This window comes from Lytechinus variegatus, chromosome 14, assembly GCF_018143015.1.
Source record: "Lytechinus variegatus isolate NC3 chromosome 14, Lvar_3.0, whole genome shotgun sequence".
Lineage (NCBI taxonomy): Eukaryota > Metazoa > Echinodermata > Echinoidea > Temnopleuroida > Toxopneustidae > Lytechinus > Lytechinus variegatus.
Genome location: NC_054753.1, coordinates 16672013 through 16689360, shown reverse-complemented (window position 1 = coordinate 16689360; position 17348 = coordinate 16672013). Strand labels below are relative to the sequence as shown.

Below are 17348 nucleotides of genomic sequence, written 5' to 3'. Positions count from 1 at the left end.
CCAGAATGATGACACAATACAGATTTATCATCAAATAGAAATTGTTTCAACAAGATGATGTAGGCCTACATGTACATTATGTAAGGAACCGGAACAGGGGTTGGGCGTGAGGTATGTAGACCTCATTCCCCCCCCCCTTGTCCCTGCCAATTATTTGGTCTTTAAAAATACACAAGTTTATTTGAATATTTGTTTCAATAAATGACAAAAGGAAAAACAAGAAAAATCATCGGCAAGCAGAAAATATACTTCTGAAATGTACCCATTTAGCATTCATGGATCTTTTCATTTATCAACTTTATGCTTTTTAATTTTATACCATGAAACCAACAAAAAATTGCTTGAATTGAATGCAAGTATGCAACTGTGCTTTGAACTAAATGTACAAGTATTAAACTTTGAACGACATGTTATGATTTGGGAATGAAAAAAAGTGTAGCATGAACACAGCTTTAGTCCCAATAGACACATGAGGGGTCATAGGTCATGTTCCTCACATCAACAGAGACTGTGACTGCCAAAAGCATTTATACAATGTCTGCCACATGAAGGGAACAAGAATGTGCTGGAGCAAACCAAGTTCACTGACTCATGTTCTAAATTCAATCTCTCTACATAAAGGCTCACATGGTTTTGATTAAAGGGTAAGTTCACCCTGATGAGAACTTTGTTGTAAAAATCCGAGAAAAAATAATAAAAAAACATCGGTGAAGGTTTAAGGAAAATTCATTAAAGATTTATTAAAGAAAGTTATTTATAGAATTTCAAGCTTTTGACATTGTGACATCATAAACGAGCAACTGCCCATATGTAAAATGCATGAATTTCATTTTTTAATGGTTTGTGAAGGCTGTGGGCACATCGTGGTCTAGTGGTTCTGACTCTCGCCTTTCAAACATAGGGTCGTGGGTTCGAATCCTAGCCATGGCGTGTTTTTTCCTTCAGCAGGAAATTTATCCACAATATGCTGCACTCGACCCAGGTGAGGTGAATGGGTACCCGTTAGGATTACTTCCTTGAATGCACTGAGCGCCGGTGATAGCTCAAGCTAAAGTCAGGGTAATAGTAGCAGCGCTTTGTATCGTCAAGCAAAAAGCACTTTATAAATCCAGCTATTATTATTGTTATTTCTTATTTTCTTTTTAGAAGCGGATGTGAAATAATTTGTGAAAAGTGATAAACTGAAGGTACATGTACTGTATACTGAAGGTACGATCAAAACCATTCATTTTTTTGAGAAAATGACATTCTATTGATTTTGGGGTTTTTTTATACCTGGTATATAGTGTACATGTAGGTCTGTAGGAAAGCTGATCGAATATCCATATGATGTCACACATCAAAAAATTAAACATCTAATGACCTTTTTTAATCCTTTGATGGATTTTCTCAAACATTCACCAATATTTTTTTTCTGCTATCTTTACATGAATTTGTTGGCAGGGTGAACTTCCCATTTAACATGAATGTACAAAACTACAAACAGTATTACATGTAGACTTCAATACCACATTACTTGCACTCAAGCTCATTGGTGATCTTATCATAATAGTTTATTGATTTTGGAAATATTATTTATTCTGAGACCCCTGCATCAAAATGATAGTGATTCAGTTCCATTTCAAATGTTTGCTGAATTTGTCTGCACTACATGTACACTGTAGGTGCTGTAATAATTTGATTCAAAGTATGTACATTACGACTACAACTACCCAGATGTTTTCAATCTACAGATGTACATGTACATGTACATGTATGAGGCTCAAACTTCTCTGAATATTCAATTCTTCCCATGTTCTGCACTCTTGACATCATAATCATGCAAATCATATAAGTTTAGTGCCAATAAAACAAGAAGAGATGTATTTCCTTTTTGTTAATCTACATGTAATGGTTTTTACAAATTACAGGCTCAAAACTTTTAATATCCACTTTTTCTGGGTTTCATACTGACCTGTTCTATCATTAATCAAGCAAATCATGTACTGTACTGTTGTACATGTATGTAAGGCCTACTGTATAAAACAATTTTTTTGTGTGTTGTGTTGATCTAGTGTTCTTATGAGGCTCAAACTTTTCTGGATATAAATTTTACATGTTTCATACTTAACTCTTCATATAAAACATACACTGTAAGGCCTATAAAAAGAAAAGAATTGATTTTTTTTAATCATTGCTATCAGGCTCAAACTTTTTAACATAAAATTTTGTTCTGTGTTTCAACTCTTCTTTTTCTTCATAATGCTATATACATCATATACATGGACATGTAGGGTCTATAAAAAAAATCCATATGAAGGAACAACATGCTTGATAGATCATGCTTCATATCATTACACATAAACAAACTTTCAGCACTGTCAACCATGCTCTCAAAGTAATTCATGACTTTCAAAAATACCTGTATTCACTGAAATTAGGGTGCGTTTATTCGACACTTTTTTACCCTAGAATCATGATTAGAATCATGATTCAAATCACGATTCTGCAGAATCACGATTGCGTTTAGTCGAAATTGAATATAATCATGATTAGAATCACAAACATGAAACACGAAAAAAGGGGCGTTTGGAAAGACGTTTCTGTAGAATCACGAACGAAAAAGGTCGTATAAACGATATCGTGATTTGAATCATGATTCTATGACGTCATTGTGTCGTGCTTCTTCCGGGTTCGACTCAAAGGCGCGCGCTGTGTTTCGTGCAGGTTAATTTTCGTGTAGCAGATTGCCAGTGTACTAGTACCGGTATATGCCAATTGTCATGTGCATTTAGGAATTATCATTCTGTGTATTGTACCCCGGGGTTGTACTGTAGCGTCATTTGTATATTTCACTCAGGGTGACCAGATTTCACAAAATGAAATACGGGACAATTGACAAACGAAGATCAACAAAGAAGCCCACACAAAGTGTGGGCTTCTGAGAATCCATAGTATAATAATAAGACTTTTGAAAAAAATATAAAGAATAAGAAGGGAAGGTGAACGAAAGAATGAAGGAGAGAAAGAAAAGAGATGATTGGGAAGGAAAGAAAATAAAGGAAAACAGAAAAAATAACAGAAAGTTAGAATAAAAGGATGAAAGAAATAATAAAAGAGATAAAAAAGGTTTCCGTCATTCTTTGAAATGAATATAGAAAGAAAGAAAGAAAGGAAGGAAGGGAAGATTAATAAATGTCTCGCAAAATAAAGGAGACAATTAAAGGGGGAAAGGTGAGAAAAAGAAGGAGGAAAGAAAGAATGAAGGAAATAAACATGTTTCCTTCATTCTTTGAAAGAAAGAAACAAAAGAAAGAAAATAAAAATAAGGGAAAAGAATAAGAAGGGAAAAATGAAGAAAGGAATAAAGAATGGAAGGGAAGAATGAAGGGGAAGAGAACGAAAAAATAGAAAATAATGGAAGGAGAGAAAGAACGAAAAGAAACAGGAGACGAAGAGAGAAGGAAGCCAAGGTAATTATAAGGAAAGAAAGAATGAAGGAAATAAAAAAGTATATTGGATAAAGAAGGAAAGAAAGAAAAATGAACAGAGAGAGAGAGAAAAGAAAATGTCGAGGAAAGAAAGATAGGAAATAAAGATAGATGGAACAAAAAAGGGCAAGCAGAAAGGATAGGGTATATATAAAATAAAGAAAAGGGAAAAGTTCAAACTTCAAGTAAACAAAAAATCCAATCATCTAATAAAAATCATAACTTTATTAGGTGTTTTTTTAAATGTATTTTTAAAATTTTAAACATAAAATGTTTTAGAAATGAATAAAATTTCAAAGTGAAACATATTGTCAAACTTAAAAATTAGATGAAACATCGCGGCATCGTGCACACCAAGACTCAAAACGAAAGCTGAAACAACTAGATCTATGAAAAGTCAATAACATTTTCCTCCGATTACATCTCCAAATCATTAAACTGAGAATCCATAGTATAATTATAAGAATTTCCCGCCGATTTTGTGATTATTTTGGTGGAAAAACTGTTTATCATGTGAGGTGTTTGCACCATTGAGAATTTGCTTCGATCCTCCATGCCTAGCTAGTAGCCTGCCACACACAGGCAGGAGGCCAGTTCGTTTGCAATGTATTAGCAAGAAATCATCGCAGAACTTGCAAAAGTTTACAGTTATCGATTTAATTGTTGTCCCTGTTTCGTCAGCTGTTGGTTATTTAATGAAAATTCGTCACTTTTAAATGTATTAACTGCATTTTGTTCAATATTCAGAAATACGGGACAATCTCGGGAAATACGGGACGTCTGGTCACCCTGATTTCACTGTTTTCATCAATCATGTCTTCAAGTTCCAAAGGCACAAATTGGACTGACGACGAACTCAGGGGCCGATTGCACGAAATGGTCTTTCCAAGGACCGTCTCTCGTGTCGCCCATCTTTATGATACGCTATAAGCGGGGTGTTTCTGAAATTCATGATAAAGAATTAGATTCGTTAGCTTGCTTCTAAATCAAATTTTATACAATTTCATGATATATCACATCATTTTCTTAACAAATATTTTGTTTATTTTAATGGACGAATGAAATATGTTTGCAGATGATTTTTTTAAAATGCGTTTCACATGGCGCATCATAAAAGATGGGCGACACGAAAGACGGTCCTTGCAAAGACCCTTTCGTGCAATCGGCCCCAGGGCTCTGCTTGTGCTTTGGGCTCAGCCTGAAGCACAAGCATCCCTTACCGGGATTCACAGAAATATAGGACGATCTAGTCCCTTTCAGCGGCGCTTGCAAGGGAGGGATTTCAACGGAGATGTGGCACCGCCTGTCGAGACAAAATTAACAGAATTCGTGCCCAGTACTACGGCTACCGAACACCATTTTTGATGAACCGACAAGATTGAATACAAGTAAAGAAAAACAATACGAGGTACAATACACGGAATTCTGGAAGTAAAAAGAATTATTTTTCGGAAGCCGAGTTGCACTTGCACAAACGATCGCGCGTTAGCTCCGGTGGCAGCAAAAAATCTAGCAGCCGACGTGAAGTTAGCAACACGCGCGAAAATGTTGACCTATACTTCCTGGGTCAAACTGCGCACTGTGATGCGCACTGGATCGGCCCGAATTCAGGGAGAAACAGCGTTAGAAAGATGGTCGTATAAACGCTGATTCTGTCGGATCGTGATTCATGTTGCTGTTTTGAATCATGATTCAAATCGTGATTCCAATCATGATTCTGGGTTGAGGTCGCATAAACGCAGCCTTAGACAGAGGAATATTAACATTAGGTGGTTTCAGACCGCCTCGAAGTTCGCCAGTTCCAGGTATTCTCTGATCGGGAAATTTACCCCGATCAGAAAATACCAGGTATTTTGGTAATGTGAAAGCAAACTACGAGTAATTTCCCTGAAAGAAAATACCCGCTAAATAGTAGGTACTTGGCGAAATTACGAGAACTTTCGTGGGGATTTTTCCAAGGTCGCAGGTATTTTGGCAATGTGAAAGCAAATTACGGGAACTTTTAGCCCAGCGTGTCGTTGGGCGCGGTGGCGTGGGTGGCTGCTGGGCTAGTGATTTTGAATCTCGCGCCTTGCCTGCTTATCAGACCATACTGCGCATGCTCGTAACTTCGGGAACTTATCCCGAAGGATGTGTTTCGGGGCGGTGTGAATGCAGGTATAATTAACGGGTATTTTTTAGCCTTAAAAAGTTCTCCTAATTTAACGGGGATTCTTGTGATCGAGGAGGTTTGAAACCACCTAATATACATGTATATGCAGCATTGATAAAACCTTCACTCATCAATATCATGCCAATGTTATTGCATGCTTCCAGTCCAACCAAGTAATTAAATTATTAAACAAATATTCATCTCATCTAATATTGACTTTTTTTATTGACCTATGGAAAAAAAATGTCTTGGGGCTATCTTAATGAGCTTTTTCCAAGGCCAGAATCCCTTGATATTTGTACAGTGGTAGCTTTTAGCTGGTATCAAACCTTTTTTAATCATCAGTTTCAATTCACTAGTTTAAAAAGTATGGTTTTGAGGTAAAAGCCCATTGGAGAATGACTACATAAGAAATTTTATGAAGAAGGAATAAAATGATAAAAATTTAAAAAAGATACATCATGTATGTGTAAACACCCATTTCAATACAATTATTAGAATTTTAATTGTATTATTCCAATTTTTGTTTGAATAAATTGTATTCATAATCTAATTCATGACATCCAAATGACGATTATTTCTTTCTTGATTTATCTGTTTTAAAGTCCAAAAATGAACAATTAAAAACCGACCTCTTTCAGAATGTCTAAATCAGTTTAAGGTTCAATCCATGTTTTAATTTCAGAATGACTATATTTGACATGTCTAATTGTTAAATCTACAATTCTAACCACATTTCCCGCTTTCCTCACGCATAAAAAACCTGTGTTATGCGTATTGAGAACTGTACTATCATTATCATTACATGTATGTGCATAAAATTATGAAGGTGCTCATGCTGTATTGTGCAAACTTTCTACACTATAAAACAGATTGACAAGTAAGACATAGGATTTGCAGAGTTGGAAAGATGGAGTGCAGCCTTTCTAGTGCAAAACTTGTACCACTAACTAGTCTAGATTTTAAAAAATCTGTCTACAGGTAAAACAAACTCGTATGATCTGAAATATAAATTAAATTTACAAAATTATCCAAATAGAATTAATCTTAGAGTTCACGAGGGTAGTATTTTCCACATAATAAATACATGTAATTGGAAATTTGCTTCATACAAAATCACTTTCCCCAAAAAATTCTCTATCAAACTTTGACTTTGAAAACACATGATTGAGGTCCATGATAAATACTAACCCAATTCAAGGAAACTCCATTTTCTGGTACCAGCACTTCGTAGTTGTATTGTTTAAAATATATAAACCATTTTTTTTTACATTTCAATATTTCAGATCATCTTCAGTTTGCCAGGTGAATGTGTAAAGTGCATAAAAAAGGACAATCCGTGAATATGGCCACCACTAAAAAGAGATGCATCACATTTTGCAGTACCGGAATTCTCCCAAATAGGACTCACCTTTGGATCCCGATGGGGGCAGGGCATTCCGGGGTTTTGGACCCACGACAGGGGCATACTTCTTTGGTTGAGTCCCATAGAACGTTTGGGTGGTGGTGACCTTCTGTGTGTAGAGGGACCCTGGCTTGTACTGTCCGTTCTGGGGCAAGTTCCCACCGGCCCGGAGACTGTCCAACTGGTCCAGATCCTGGTTCAACCGCTGCATTGTCGTCATGGTAACAGGTCAAGGATTATCTCTCCTTCAGTGGTCAATCTCTGGAAAGATATGCAAGGCATGCAAGGATTACAGGTGTATATTACCTACATGTACTACTATTACACATGGTATTGGCTGGTGCTACAATTTAAAATGCTGTACAAACATTGACTGTATATTTGGAATCAGAATTTGTAGGAATGGAATATCCCAGATGGTCTGTGGCAGAGTCATGGGGCCGATTGCACGAAAGGGTCTTTATAAGGGCCGTCTTTCGTGTCGCCCATCATTTATGATATGCTATAAGCGGGGTGTTTCTGAAATTTATGATAAAGAATAAGATTTGTTAGCTTGCTTTTAAATCAAATTTTATACAATTTGATGATATATCACATCATTTTATAAACAAATATTTTGTTAATTTTAACGGACGAATGAAATACATGTATGTTTGCAGGTAATTTATTTAAAATGTGTTTCACATTGCGCATCATAAAAGATGGGCGACACGAAAGACAGTCCTTGCAAAGACCCTTTCGTGCAATCGGCCCCTGGTTCTCTGTCTTTGACATCAAGCATCACTGGACTTTGATTTGATTTAGGCATGGGTATTACAAAATTATAGTTCTGTATGTACATCATTTTCCCAAAAGCAGACCATACACCTGTAGGCCCTCGCGAGGTACAGGGCCTTTAAGGTTGACCATGTTGACAGTCAGATCAGATCATGGAATACATGTAATCGAAATCTGCATCAAACTGAAACTTTCAAATATTCAGGCTGATAAGGAACTTACATACTCTGAGCCTGGAATCAAAGTGGATCACTGTCTTGTAATTAACACAACTTAAGTTTGGGAATACCAAAAGCTTAGCTGGTACATGTGAATTACGATGTTATCGCTTTACGATCCAGAGCTCTAAGACTGAAAGTTTCCACTACATGTATATCATTACACCTGTACATATAGCTACAGTGGACGGCAGGGGTCGGGTCCAACCGGCACACAAGATTTCTGACCATCACACACCATGAAAAACACCGCTTCCACCCACCACTAATAAAAGAAATTTCAAATGAAAAGATCTTCAAAGCTACTTCTTGAAAAGAGGAATTGCACTTGCATGCATTTCCAACTTGAATCTGGTTTTATTTGCATAATTTACAAGAAACATTCTTATATTTGATAAATATTTGTTTATTTTCAAAGATTTGCTAGATGTAACATTGATGTTCATTCACTTTTGGCTTTAGGGCAATTAGGGCATTAAAAAACTTCTTATTGCAATGCCGTGAAATAGCGAACATCACTATGGGTCTAGCTGAACACTGTTCCTGCACTCTGCTTGGAATCAGACAGGCGATCACTGTCCTGTATATAAAGAAACTAATCAGCACTGACTAAAAATTGTCAATGCTGACAATTTCAGTGCAATCCTTAGTTTTGATTGGCTATAGAAGCACTGGCCTCTGACTGTTTAATTGTTGGGAGAGAATGCTTTTCAGTGCTGACAACTTTTGTGCAATGTTCCCTAGCACTCTGCAGGTCCTACAGTGTCATCAGAGAGGCTGGTCAATGTCCTGTATAAAAATAAAACTCAAGGTTGGGAATACTGAAGGTCAGTTGACGTGGTCCTTGAATGCTAAGACATCTATCTATCCTAAAGATTATGTTAACAGCTGATCTCTTCTAAACTGAGAGTAACCCAATACAGTCACAGGGATGGTGTGTATATCAGGTTCATATGATCTGTTTACCATTCCACAAATTTTCTCTGATCACTCTACAGTATTGGTCATTAAAGTGCATGGAGCTATTAGACAGAAAAGCTCCATGACCATGGTCAGCGAGTATACATGTATCTGGGCAGATGTCTGTTCAGAGCACATTATACTAAACGTGCAAACATATACATGTACTTAATGTACACTGTAGATGGAACAAGAAAATTTGCTCACACAGTGATCCAGTAAATTATCATTTACGATATATATATCACTAATTATTACCATCAATAAATCATTCAATTACAGTATGTATTATCATGTTTGTCTTACACTTTGTAGGCCTCTACTTCTGCTTTGTTCTTTAAAACAAGGCAAAAGCAATTTTGTGTCTCGCCCACTTATGAAAATAATCAGAAATATTGTGATTTGCGAGGGCACGCAAGAGAATTATATCGAAACTTCATTGTAAAATGACTGGAATGGAATAACACTTGTCAGCCTTGCACAAAAACTTTAATGTTGACCTGAAAATGACCTTTGGCCTTACCATGTGACCTCCGACTGCAGCATAACATGTACGTCCCCAAGTCCATCTACCATCCAAGTTTGGTTGAAAAGCGACCTACGGTTGCGGAGTTAGGTGTCATACATGTAAGAGAGTCTTGCATGTTAACTTTAACGTTGACCTGAAAATGACCTTTGGCCTTATTATGTGACCTCCGACTGCAGCATAACATACAGGTCCCCCAAGTCCATCTACCATCCAAGTTTGGTTGAAAAGCAACTTACGGTTGCGGAGTTAGGTGTCAGAAGAGAGGCTTGCATGTAAACTTTAACGTTGACCTGAAAAAGGCTTTGACCTTATCATGTGACCTCCGACTGCAGCATAACATGCAGGTCCCCCATTTTCAATAAGACAGTTATTCAAATTTTAGATTTTTTATTTGTGACATCATAAACGAGCAGCTGCCCCATATGTTACTGTTATGTAAGTTAAAATGCAAAAAATCCAATTTTGACTTATGAACACATGTGAAATGATTTGTCTATTGATAGAAAGACGTAAAAAAACATTTTGATTTTCTGAGAAAAATGACAATTCATTGATTATTTCACTTATGATATATAGGAAAACTGCTCACATAGGATGTCAAAAATCAAATAATTAAAATTCTAATATTAAATTTTTTTATTCTTTCATGGATTTTTTTCAATTATTTGGCAATGTTTTTCATAATTTTTTCTGATATTTGTACGATAATTTTTTGTCAGGGTGAACTTCCCATTTAATATACTACATTAAATGGAAAACGGAACTACTGCGCTGTTGACTGGAAAAAAAATCAGAACTAAATGCCCTTTAAATTGTACTCTTTCAATTCACGAGATTGGGAATAAAATATAAAAAAAGGAGAAGTATAAAAAAAACAGGTCTAACAAAGGCTATGTGTGCATACACATGTGTATACACCACTGTATGTATGCATGATGCAACCCATTATTTACCAAATGCCATTAAAGTTCAATCTAAAGCCCTTGATACTATGCTACGCTAAATTGCACACAGGTACAGTGTACATGTATGAACAGCAGGTCGTACAGCAAGCTTTGTTTACAAACTGATTCTGGAGGTTCAACCAGTGGAAGGACAGTGTGTGGGACATCATCATTTGGATTCCAATGAAGTTTCATGAATCAAATCAACATTTTTTTTTATTGTTACACATGTGTACCTGTACATGAACAATGTATGATGAAGAATACATACTGTAACATAAATTTAATAAACAATATATAGGCAAAAGCAAATAATCTATCAAATCAACAGGTAAACATCTTCAGAATTTCACCAATCATTTAAAAAATGTCATTGATTGTTGTAAATTGTTGTAAACTCATCAAGTGACCTTTGACCTTCATTCCAACTGATGCCCTTCTCACTCAGTATTACTCTCTGATGCTCTGATCTGCATCTGGTGCTTCTCTGAAATTAGCCTACACTGCATTTTGGGCTCAACACAATTTAGTAGTTCAAAAATTCACAACTTGACATGGACCTGCAATAAAATACTGAAAGCCAAAAGGGACTTTAGTTAGAAGGCCTAACAACCATTTCCTTTTTTTAATTAAATGAAAATAATTATAACTTGAACAAAGAAAAAAGTCCTTGGACCTAATCTCATTCTGATTGCCAGCCGATAAACACATTGACAATTTGACATCCTTGAGTATTTGTAGAATATAGCTAGGAGTGAAGGGTGTGTGTACAATCAATTGACAACAAATCAGACATTTATTTTCATACAAGCCATTTGCATATAATGCAAGTCTACATGTATGTGCAGTTGTCGTGACAGTATAATTTTAAAACATTCTTTGAGCTAGGCCCAATATCAATGTTTCTGCTTTTAGATATACATGTACATGTACATGTACATGTATGTACCGGTACTGTATATAAAGTTTTATTTTCTTTGAATGTAATATGTTTGATTGAATCCATTTTTCATGAATACAGGGAATAATTTTCATCGCAATTTGCTCCAAATTTTTGAAGAATGCTATGCAAGAATTTTCTCTTATGACCGAAAATGCTATTCATTTCAAATTTGTAAAGCAAAATTATTGCCTGGAATATCCTTTAATGTACGTATTTATTCAAAATTCACATGTGTACATGTTTTTGGCCTAAGTTTGTAGATTTATTTACATGTATTTTTAGACAGGATCACTCTATCCAAAGGCAAAGCATATCACTAATCCAGAGATGCCAACCTGATCAAGAACATATCAGTATTTTAAAGGCTGAAAAATGAGTGTTTTGGTAAGAAAATCAGTACAGGCCTATTTTCACAAAAATATCAGAGGACAACATATAAACTGAAACTTTTAGAAATAAGTCATTTGCATGAATCCACCAGTATTATTTCTCATTTTCCAGTAAAACCAGTACTACTTGGCAGCTCTGCTAATCACTTGTACAGTATATACAGTAATTTTTAAGCATTCCTTCAAGATCTCTAGTGAGTGTAGAAGTACAGTGTAAAGCTGTTTGTCTGAACATTACAAATGACTTTTAGACACGACTGTGATCCTTTCTCATACGACATGGTATATCCCAATGTAGCTGCCTTTTCTCCTAGAATAACATGTTCCTGTCTGTCGCAAAGTTGATTGAGCGCAACTTTGCATCAGCCTTTATGACACACCCACATCTACATGTAATGGGTTTATCTTCAATTTGTCTATTCAATTGCCAACTTGTCTATTCATTTGGTCTACCATCAGTTCATTCACTGTCTAAGCGGTCAACATGTAATTGCCAATTCATTTACTCTCCATTTTGGCTAATAACCAGTTGATCCAATAGCCATTTAGTCCATTTACCATTTGGTCTAGTTGGACGAAGTGTTGTGCAAAACAAATAAAAATAAAATGGATATTTGTATTAAAGACAACATGGAATACATGTAGATGAAATGGTGATCAGGCGAAGTGATGATTGGACCAAATGATTAATGGACGAAATGGTTGATAGACGAAATGTTTATGGACGAAATGGCATTAGACTAAATGAAAGCAGACCATGTGGCGAGTGGATGAGTTGGCAGTAGACGTATTGGCAATTTACCATGTATACTCAATAATTGAACCACACACACAGGTACACATCTTCAAGAGCTTGAATAGGCAATGCTTTTTCAAAGTCTCTCACCTATTAAGAAACTCAGTAACTGCTACAATTTCCTTTTCCAATTTCCTCCTGGACATTATGACATAAACTTGATAAAGATACAGGATTATGTTTTCGCAAATCCTGACTCATTCATTTCCGAACTACCCATCCCAACCGGACTTCGGTACTTCACACCCCGCGTCACTCTCAAGTACTTCTACATTGACAGGAAGGAAAGCATAATTTTCTTGCTGTTTACACATTTCCGCAATCTGATCTGAAATACAGGAAGCATGGACTACTTATCTCTCCCCCTATTATGATCTTTTATTCTTTTTATTCTAATAATTTGAAGTAAATATATACTTCAGGCTTTACATGTACGTGTTGAATCATGAACATGTAAATTCTTCATGGAAAAACATTATTGATACTGGAGGAAGCAAGTAGTAAGGATAATTTAAAAGAATAACAACAAAGACCTATTGCATCCCGCTGAAATCAAGTTTGGTACACTGTACATGATAATCTGAAAATGGTGAGGCTGTGAAAAGGGAGTTGGTATAACCAGGTAGATGACAATTTAAGATCACCTTGTTTTGGTCATATATCTGATTGATACACGTCTGACTAAACTCAAATGTACACACACACACACACACAGTCATGTTGGTAAAGAATGTATAAATATTTAAAATAAACAAGTTACATGTATGCATTGCCATTTCCATGAGCAGACCATGCCCAAAGCGTTTCACAACAAAACAGAAGTTATACAGTAGCTATTCTAGATTAACATCAAAATAATGAGATTTTTTTTTTTTTTTGCTCTCAATCTTTGGTCGTTGCAAAGCGAAAGAGCCAAAGTTCAAATTAATGTTTTGTGTCAAAACCTGCAATGATGCTGCATCATGTACATGCTGTATTTGATAATTCCCTTGAATCGATACGCATATTCACATTGAATACATCTACATGAATTGAATGAAACTAGCAGAAGTTTATTCTACCAGAAGTGCCACCAGTCATGCCAGTAGTGGTAGTGGCACTGGCGACCCACCGCAGCCGCTTCTCGCCCATCGATCATATTCTACGCCGAATCGTCCCATCGTTTGCACCCGGGCCAAGCGCAAGGCCCATTTCAACATGAATGGCGACTGTTTGAACCCCCTAAAAATACGGATAAAATGCACAGAAATCTTACCGTTCACTTGGCTCTGTCGGTCGAAGTTGGGTTTGATGATTTCAGAAAAATAATGCCAATACCGATCATCAAAAAATTCTCACAAATTTCTGAAATTCCGTTTGTTTGTGGGAGTTTTCTCGAAGTCACGATAGCTGGCAGGTAAGGTAAATGAATACAACTGAAACAGGATCTCGATACTGTACTGCGCGCATGACGTCGTGTTTGGGTCACTTCACATAGCTATATAGCTCTTCATTTACTCATTGCCTATTGTTGACTCCATAAACTAAAAGCTACGAGCTGAATGGGAAGTGAAAACGAAACAATAAACAGTTTGCTTTCCTATTCTCTGAAATCCATTGGACTGTTAACAAACGTATCTATAGGCTAAACAAATATGGAAATGGAAGTGTGCTAAGGGGGGTAAGTTAGTTCTATCTCAGAAAGAAATGTATAAGCAGGGATATGGAGAGGCAAAGCGTAAATGGGTGATGTAGACACGTACACTTGCAAGATAAGGGGGGGGGGTAAGAGCCGCACCCATGCCACACCCCTTCGGGTGCAAGTGATAACATTTGGCAGTACTTATACTAGCTATCTTATGAATGTGCTCGGGAAATTCTGACAAGAAACATATGGATAGAATTTTGTGCCATCTGAAAACTTTATTAGTCAATCATAATTTTTTTTAAGGAGATATAAATCCAACTTCTGAGTAAATATTCTGATAATGTTTGATCAGGTTTCTTTTCTTTCCCCCTTATCGCTGTATATCTATTTATTTTTGGGTCATTTTCATATAATTTGCATTTCCCCCTTTTTATGCCCAATAAAAGTGGTATACAGTATTTAATATATTTCGCAATGTCAGACATTCAATTTCCAGTTTTGTATACTAGTAGATGGCACAGCTTGATCTAGTGAGGTTTTGCCTTGAGTTGCTTCCTCATTCATTCATAATGTACTCTTTTTCAAATATTTTATAAATTTTGATCAATAGTTACGATTTTCCATGTGATGTATGTTAACTTTGAATTATTGACCTATAGTATGGAAGTGCCACCGAGATGTTAAGATAATTATCTTGGGAAGTCGACATCATGATAGATCAGACGAGAATCGGATCTCATCATGTCCACATCTTTCAGAAGACATCTCAGATGACAAGATCCCGGATCTTATCATGTCGACATCTAGATGATCAGATGACAAGATCCATGATCTCGTCATGTCGACATCTTGTAGAAGAGATGATCAGATGACAAGATCCCGGATCTCGTCATGTGTACATCCTTTAGAAGACATGATCAGATGCCGATCTTCGATCCATGATCATGTCATCTAATCATCTCTTCTAAAAGATGTAGACATGACGAATTACGAGATCATGACATCTGGGAAGCGTTTCATGAAAGGACTTGTCGGACGTTTTATCCGACAAGTTCCCTTTTATCCGACAGTTACCATGGAAACAGTGCCTCTCAGCCAATCAAAATTAAGGAAAGATGTCAGATCTGACAACTTGTCAGACAAAAATGTTGATGAAACACTCCCCAGATCATCTCTTCCACTGGATGTAGACAGGACGAGATGGAAGATCTTGTCATCATTCTGATTCATCTCTTCTGCAAGATGTCGACATGATGAGATCCGGGATCTTGTCATCTCAGTGATCATCTCTTCTGAAAGATGCATGTGGACATGATGAGATCCAGGATCTCGTCATCTGATCTTTTGCTATCATGATGTCGACTTCCTAAGATAATTATCTCAACATCTCGTTGGCACTTTTAAGCTTCCATACTATATCTCCTTTTGTTCTGTTTTTTTAATACTATGAATGGAATAAATACTATCAGTCTAATCTATTTCACAACCAGCAAGCCTATAACCCCAAATGGCGCAATCTTATCATTATTTTTTCTCCACTCTACTCAAATTTCATGAAACAATCACATGTGGGATAAGGGGCGGTGGAACGTAATTTCGATTTTTTTTGGGGGGGATATCAAAGTAAAAAAAAGGCACTCATATTTTAGCGTCCTTTAGGAAAGCGTTGATGCCACTTTCAACAAAGGTACTAAATGGGTCGGGAGATGCAAATGTGCAAATGATATTGTATGATTGAATTTGCCAGTGTCATTATGAGACTGCGAATAATGCAATGAATACTCCCCAGCACTGGTGGATCGAGGGGGAGGGGCAAGGCCGATTAGTGCCCCCCCCCCCCTTGAGAGGCACAATAATTATTTTATGTGAAAATGCCGTTAAAATAGAATTATGCTCCCCCGGCCCCCTTGAAAGTGAAGACCTTTTTTTTTTGCTTGTCAAATTTTTCCTCGGAAAATGTTTCCCCTCTTTGGGAAAATCCTGGATCCGCCCCGACTCCCCAGGGAATGAAAATTTGCACCTTTTGTGTGGGATAGAAATGAATCCAATGACCGGGGTAGCAGCCGATATATAGGAATAGCGCTTTATGAAAACTAATTATATGAATTGGATGCAAATATGTTTTAGTTTCATCATCGGATTACGTTTCTGCTTGAAGCAGCTGGGTGTTTTGTAATAATATGAATTGACAATTTAGGGAATTTCTTATTACAAATATAACATCATTCACACATGTAGGCCCTAAACTCAAAAAAATGAAACTTTAGTCATAATTCTGTTTTATGGTCTGTTCTGCATGGAACTAATACCTGTTCTTATTTTTATACTTTTTATAAGATTCTCCTATAAAACAACAATTATTTGTTGAAGGGGATGGATCGTGAGAAATTCTCTCCGAGGGGCGAGTATAAAAAGAGAAAGTGATCAGAAAAAACGAATACATCAACTTCAGGATAAAAAAATGAGCCGATTAGCGTTACTCCACTGTCGATTTCAGTTTTGAAAAAAAAGGATTTTTCTTGGAGAAATTTGAGAGAGAAGTGCCCCCCCCCCACATGGAAAAGACACTGTTTGTAATTACCTTATACATTAACAGACTGGACATTTTGAAAAACTAAAAAAGAAGGGTTATCTCAAACCGTAAACAGATGCATGTTCAAACGATGCGTTAATCAGAAAGAAAACATATAAAGGAATTTCATTATGAACAAAAAGAGCTGCGAATTATAGGTAACGGTCAATTAATGCAATTATAAACAGATTTTGAAAGGTGTTATTGAATTAAAAGATGCATGATCGGGCATGAAAAGGGAGTGTTTGAATTTGAAGTCAAATCATTTCTTTTCATATCATTTATTGGTTTTTGCAACATTTTTCATAACAAAATTCTGGACACGAAAATACATATCTGAAACTTGACATCAAGATAATGAACAATAGTTTTGTACATAAATCCTCATACCTTACATAAATGAAAATCATTAAGTGGTATTTTCTGTTACAATAAATAGGATGGTTGCAAGGGTCGTCACAAAAGCAAAGCTAGAAAACGTAACAACCCTGGAAAATAGCCAAAATAATTAATGTCTACTGTCATTAAACGTGCAGGTGCAAAAGGGGTTGGGAGGGGGGACAGGG

At 36.3% G+C, this 17348-nt stretch overlaps 1 protein-coding gene across 1 annotated transcript in view; it reads right to left on the bottom strand.

Moving 5' to 3' along the window:
• Positions 1-14014, bottom strand: part of LOC121427356 (lipoma-preferred partner homolog) — a 55893-nt gene extending 41879 nt beyond the window's left edge. Inside the window, exons 1-2 of the mRNA XM_041623707.1 lie at positions 13839-14014; positions 7034-7288 (exon numbers count right to left, since the gene is read on the bottom strand). Coding sequence (XP_041479641.1) covers positions 7034-7247 — 214 coding nt within the window. The 5' untranslated portion in view covers positions 7248-7288; positions 13839-14014. The remainder of the gene's footprint in view (positions 1-7033; positions 7289-13838) is intronic.
• Positions 14015-17348: the final 3334 nt, after the last annotated feature.